The 7,026-nt window shown below is 42.0% G+C and overlaps 1 protein-coding gene across 1 annotated transcript; it reads left to right on the forward strand.

Moving 5' to 3' along the window:
* Positions 1-397: 397 nt before the first annotated feature.
* nyx (nyctalopin) lies at positions 398-6,774 on the forward strand. Its single transcript, XM_019278293.2, has 5 exons — positions 398-478; positions 727-791; positions 2,129-2,415; positions 3,537-3,841; positions 4,907-6,774. Exons 2-5 carry the CDS (start codon positions 770-772, stop codon positions 5,733-5,735), a joined length of 1,443 nt encoding a protein of 480 aa, XP_019133838.1. The 5' UTR covers positions 398-478; positions 727-769; the 3' UTR covers positions 5,736-6,774.
* Positions 6,775-7,026: the final 252 nt, after the last annotated feature.

Here is a 7,026-nt window from a genome sequence, read left to right on the forward strand (position 1 = left end):
GTTGTATTGATCACCTCTCTCATCAGATCACACAGTGTGCTCATCCCCTAATCCATTTCAACCTGTGCATTTCTGATGACTTACATGTCCAACTTCATACTGTGTGTGTGTGTGTGTTTGTGTTCTGTGTGTTTCTAAGTTAGCGCTTTGCTTCAGTGGTTTGATCTGAGCCTCGCTTTACTTCTGTAATCCTGCCAAGCGCCCATCTCCATCCATCACTCCATCCAGGGGATTTAACTGCCATTAAGAGATGGCTTTTTGATGTGTGTGTATGTGTGGGTGTTAAGGGGGACGGCTGGAATGTAAAAACACAAGCACATATACTGCAGTAGACTGTGTCAGCCAGAACCATCTGCTAAGCTTGCTCAGTTATGCTGTGGAAGGTGTGCTGTGAAGACTGATGTGGTGTGCACAGGATGGACACATGGATGAATACTCGGATAGTGACCTTTAACACACTGTCTGGAAAGATCTACAGGTATGTCGCTTCCTTTTCTGCACAGTGTTTTTTACATTTCTGCAGGCGATCTTTCTGAGCTTCCACAAAGATTCTGTATGATCATAACTCTGTGATTCTCTGTTATTACCAGTTAAAGTTCAAATCTAAAAGTACGTCCTTGAAACTAGATTGCCTATGGACTTCCAACAACTGACTTTGTTACACATTTCTATAATTCATAATAGCTCATCATTAAGTCCTGCTGTGTTCTTTTTATGCTGTTTCAGACCTCCGTTAATCCTGGCATGTCCCAAATAAAAGACTACAGTAATGACTGTCACCACTTTCACTGGTCAGTTTCAATCCCTTCACTCCGCTCGTTTTCCTCTCTTCCTCTCACTGCCTACACTGGCTTGGTGAAAGAAATGTCTCTTCACACTGTTAGTCTTTATGCAATGATATGAATAATGTCCTAGTTCAGGTAGCTTTAAAATGTCTCTCAGTGAACCATCCAGGAATTTGAGTTTGCCTCCAACAGAGACTGATCAGACTAAAAGGCAGTTCCAAACTCAGGCTAACTGGATGGAGGGTGAAATCCCAGGCACAGACAATACCTATTGTTGTGGGGCTAATCCCTGATGTAAGCTATTTCTTAATCACATCATTGTATCACCAGCAGCTGGCAAAGAGACAGTTTAGCCCTCAACCTGCCAAATTATTACTGCACTAGTGTCCTTGTGTTGCTGCACAAATCAGTACATGCATTTAATCTTAGGAAGCGATTTTTTTTTAACAATATGTTTTGTAGATTTTTGCAGATTCTTACTTTCTTTATGGACTTATGGACTAAAAAGAGCTGCATTGTGACACAAACCTGAAGCTCCTGCAGTAACTTTATCCTTCAATTCTGTGGCAATAAAACCAATAAAAGCTAAACTGAGGTCAGAGTATGTGTAAATGATATCAATGTAAATTGGGGGCCCACATGGCCAGGTTTTATCACATGGGCCATTCAGTAGTTACTTTCAATAATATCACATGATCCTGGGTAAATTGTTGACTCAAACACAAGCACCAGCTATGATGAGTCAAAATGTCTGCTGTGGAAAGCAGGTGTATGAATCTGACAATACAGAGACAACTATATCAGAACATCTAACCATGTAAAGTTCTGACAGGAGACAAAAGAAAGACCCTAAGATCAGTGTCAGTGTCAGTGGAAGAGGACTTCCTGAGATAGAATTTTTTTATTAAAATAATAGGTATCCAGGTATGCAGCCAACAGCTGGTTAACTTAGCTTATAGGAAGCAGAGTAACATGTCACTAGACTTCACAAAATAACTGCCCCCAGCCAAGAAAAAGTCCAGCAGATGCTCCCCGTTGATACACAAACAACACATGACCAATGACAGTATAAAGAATATGACAGGTTAAACTTGAAGTGAACCTTTGGTAGTTTCAGATGCAGCTATGCTGGCTGTTTCTTCATGTTCTCAGTTTTCATGCTTAGCAAAGCTAACCTGCTGCTGGCTGTAGCTTTATATAGAGGTAATACGTTTAAGAGCCACTGATGTAATGAAATCCATCCAATTTGATGTGTCGTAGAAATCGGACTACATGTTTTTTTTCTTTCTTACTGGCTGCAGGGTTTCACTTATTTGTAACCACCCCCTCTGTCCTGCATTCAGTCTCTCTGCTGTGCCTGCTGCCTCAGGCGGTTCTGGCACGGTGGGCGTGTGTTCGGGCCTGTCCGCCGTCCTGCTCCTGCACACAGGAGAAGAGTTGCAGCGTGTTGTGCGACCGATCTGGCCTGGCTGAGCTGCCCAAAGAGTTTCCCTGTGAGGCCTCCGCCATCACCCTAGAAAAGAACAGACTGAAGTTCCTGGCAGAGAGGGCCTTCGGCACCCTGCCCTCCCTCAAGTCTCTCTCTCTGGACCACAATAACATCTCTTTCATCACCCCTGGAGCCTTCAAGGTCTACTGAGTCTTTGTGCTAAACTTTTCTTGACTGTCTGTCAGTCTGTCTATAAACATTTTTCCACCCTTTCCACACTACAGTTTTAGATTAAACTTTATTGTCATTGCACAAAGTAACAAGTACGTAGACAACGAAACCAGAAGTACAGAGTATGTACATATGAACATGATATATAAATATAGTGCAGATAAATATGAATATGCTATGGGATATATGCAGTTCTTGTCTGAGGAGGCTGAAATTTGGCATGGATGTCCGTGTGTGTGTGTGTGTGTGTGTGTGTATGAAGGCTGAAAGGGGATGTGGCAATGGGAGTTCCCTGTTGCAAAAGATGCGTAACTTCTAAGGAGTGACAGAGGGTGTCACAGGGAGTGTCCTTAGACCCTCGGTTCGAGTGAGGAAAAACGTGCCCACAAAAAACCTTTAACAGGGAAAAAAGGTGGAAGAAACCTCAGGAAGAGCCACAGAGGAGGGATCCCTCTCCCAGGACGGACAGACGTGCAATGGATGCCACGTGTACAGGACAAATCAACAGAGACATATTGTACAATTACAATGACTGACAAAATGACAATGAATCACAATGAATGATAAAATGACAATGAATTACAATGAATGATAAAATGACAATGAATTACAATGAATGATAAAATGATTACAATAGCAGTGGAACCTGTGATAGAGATAGAGAGACACAGATGCACAGCAGCAGCAAATCATCAACTAACTATAAACTGTAATGGAGATATGGTAACAATAATGACAGTAATAATATATGTAGTGGACGTCATGCAGGATCACCACAATCCATGAGAACCTGCTGGACGACAGAGCACAGAAACTCCAGGGGAGAAGTTTAGTCAGTAACATGCGTTAACGAGACATGAATGTTTACAGATGGGTGTGTGTGTGTGTGTGAGAGAGAGAGAGAGAGAGAGAGAGAGAGAGAGAGAGAGAGAAGGTTTGAGTACAGTTTTCAGTAAATCTGTTCTCTTGATGGTAGCTTTGGCTGCGGCTGATTTAAGTTTGGGATCTTGCAAATGGAACAGCAGTTTATAAAAGTACATATTCAAATCTGCATAATTTAATACACACTGAACTGAACCTCTGTCTTGCAGGGCCTCTCCAACTTAGTGTCCCTGGAAATGGCACACAACGAGTACATCAGTTATCTTCATACACGAACGTTCACTGGGCTGAAGAAGCTGGTACGTCTGGACTTGTCAGACTGTAACCTCTTCAACATCCCCGACCGCATCTTCATAGAACAAACAGTGCTGAAGGAACTGCTCTGCTTCCAAAACAACTTCAGGAGGATCCCTGGAGCCATCAGAGGCATGGAGAACCTGACTCACATCTACCTGGAGAGGAACAAAATAGAGGCGGTGGCCTACAACTCCCTGCTGGGCCTGGGTAGTCTCAAGTGAGTCACAGGTTGGAAGTAGTGAGTAGAACTCGCTTGGCTGTCAGGTTAAAATCCTCTCACAGGCTACTAGCAGCAAATAATTTGTCAATAGTCTAGCTACAAACATAAAAGCAAGGATTTTATTTTGTGAAAATTATTAACATACTATTATACTATTACATTATTATTATTAACATATAACAATTGAAACTGAAAGCTACTACTACTAGAATACTGCAGAAGTTGGGACACTAGAGTGTTCAGTTGAATAAAAAGGGATTTATTGTTTTTATTTATTTAAGGCTTATAGAATAATACTATTGAATAATCTCCTTTTTTTACAACAACTGTGGAATAGTTTTTTACATACACTACTACACACTGTATATACAAGTTATACTGTGGAGTGTTAGGATTCTTGACATTCTGAGTTCCCAATCTTAAAAAAAATCTCCTTGTTGAATTATCAGTATAAAAGATGAGCTATTGCATTATGCTTTTTTGACAAACTCGAGTACAGGAAGATGACATGAAGTCAACTACCCAAAGGTACATTTGGTAAGAAACAGTTTTAGCCACTTGCAGATGGCGCCTCTCTCACAAGCACACACGTCTTAATACCAAGCAAATGCAATCCCGTTTTATCCTGTTTGAGTATCATTTTCTTTGTGACCTGTTTTTAAAGATCTTCAGAAGAAACAAAGTGTTGTGTTAAGTGTTGAGAGATTTGTTTTTTCTTGACCAAAAGAAAAATCTAGAACACCAGCCCAGTCCTTTGAGATATACTGTACCCTCCTAGAACTCTCACTCTTTGTCTTCCGTCTTCCATCAATCTGGATTGGCAGGTGGAGTCTGGATGGGAAGCTTTTGGTTTCCTTTTTGTTGTTACATTTCACTTCATGGTTGTACTTTTCCCTTTTTGTGTGGAATGTTTTGGAGAACATTTCTTTATTTGTAATCTAGCCTTTGTATTTTGGCCGTTGGGGTCAGAACCTGATTTAATCACTCCATTGAAGGGTTTATTATGAAAAAAATCACCTGGTCTTTAGTTCAGTCTTGTAAATAACTGTGTTCTTATCTTAGGTACCTGAACCTCCAGGAGAACCGCATCAATGTGATCCATGACCAGGCCTTCCAGGACCTTGTGCGACTGGAAAACTTCTACCTCAATGACAACTTAATGTCTGATCTGCCCAGGCTTGCTTTCAAGGGCCTCAGTCACCTTAAGATGCTCAACCTTGGGGGAAACCTGTTGACCAATGTGTCCAGGACCTGGTTCAGTGACCTAGTGGAGCTGGAGATCCTGTACCTGGACAGGAACCAGGTTCTATACATCGAGGAAGGCACTTTTGAGAATCTGACAAGCCTGATCACGCTCCACTTGAACAGCAACAACCTCACCACCCTTCCCTTCCCTGTTTTCCAGCCCATATACTTCCTTGGCCGCCTCTACCTCTTCAGGAACCCCTGGGAGTGTGATTGTTCCCTTGAGTGGCTGAAGGAGTGGATGGAGAACTACAAGTTGGTGCGGGATATCCCCTGTGCCTCACCTTCCTCTGTGGCAGGTCTGGATCTTAGTGAGGTGGTCTTCGTCAAGGTGAACGGCACATGCGTGGACCCTGGAGAGCTGAACCTGACCACAGCCTCCTCAGAGATTATCACCACCACAGAGAACCGCTTCAACAGCCTCATTTCCAAGCTTCTCCAGCAGGAACTCAGAGAGGAGATTGGGAACGGTACAGAGAGTCTTCGCAATGGGACCCTGCTTGAGCAAGAGGATGGGGTTCTCTCTTCCGGGGTTAGAGAGCAATGGACCAAGGCAAACCAAGCATTTCTCTGCATCCTTGTAGTGTGGCACATCTTTAGTTTGATTGTCCAGTCATATACTAATTTCTGTCTTTGTTGCACATGAGAACTATGACCCAAAGAAACAAACAGAGTAGTTTTTCAAATTGCAGATGAGATAATAGAAAGCACCAAGGAATGATCTCCTTTGCATGTGTGGTTACCCATTTGAGTCTGCCTGGCCTGAAATGCAAATGGGAACTCTCACTCAAAAAAAAGACTGACATTGACAAGCTGTTTATATACAATAATATACGATATTTATCAATGATCTACTTATATAAGAAAAACCACAACTACATGTCTGATATCTTCTCCTGGTTCATGAACAGCACTGCCAAAGCTGTGTGGCTGCAGGATTCATTTCTATAAGGCGGGTGTTGATTTCAAACTGTGGATTAGTGTGGTGATGTGGTGAAAATGTATATGTGAACTTCCACCTTTTGTTGCATAATACTTCATTTTAATTAATATTATGTAATATTCATGTAATTACATCGTCTGTTATGAGTGTTGGTTTTTTTGTATTCTCATCCACATCTATGTGTAAAGGTAAGGGACATAAGAGCTCCTGTAATTATCTCCTAAACAGATGTCCTCTCTGCTCACTCTGTTCATTCAGCTCTAAATGGAAGTTCTATAGCTTTTCCATAAATGCATTAATCTTCTTACGGCTCAGTCTTTGCTGCTTGTGTAGGCTGCAGAGCAATGGAGGTACATTCTCATTGCTATGGACTGTTTTCCTCTTATGCACCATGATCCTTTTCTGCACGGGGGTGTGGTGGGTGTGGCTGCCATATGTCAGGTTGTGTATGGGGGAGGGAATGTTAAAGCTTGTCACTTCTCTTTGGAATAAGACATGTATTTAGGTACATTATAGACACAATTCAAACTAGTAAACTGTCCTTGATTTACAACATTTACAACTACTGCAAAGTAGTTTATATATATAGACTGTTCTGTCTCCTGCCAGCAGGAGGCACTGTTCTATGTTGTTCATATGTGTGTTCATTTTGGATGTGTGGCAACAGCTAACAGGGAACGTGAGGAAGAGAGAAAGAAAGAGAGAGGTGACTGAGGTGTTCCCGTGTCTGCGTCCTTCCATCTCTGTTGTTTTCGGAAGGCATTGTCTTTTCACTTTGTGGTCTTTGAGGGTAAACGTCTAAATAAAGAAGACAATACACCTGTCATCTGTCCACGAGTTTATCTGTCTGCTTAGCTGTGTTCAGGTGGAACAGTGAGAGCAGAACAGTGAAAAGACACTTCATCTACAACAACAAAATTACAAGGGACATGCACGTCCGCAACACCCAGAACTTTAACATGTCTCAGCCAGGCGATGTGGATACCATGTCAGT

This window comes from Larimichthys crocea, chromosome IX, assembly GCF_000972845.2.
Source record: "Larimichthys crocea isolate SSNF chromosome IX, L_crocea_2.0, whole genome shotgun sequence".
Classification (NCBI taxonomy): Eukaryota; Metazoa; Chordata; class Actinopteri; family Sciaenidae; genus Larimichthys; species Larimichthys crocea.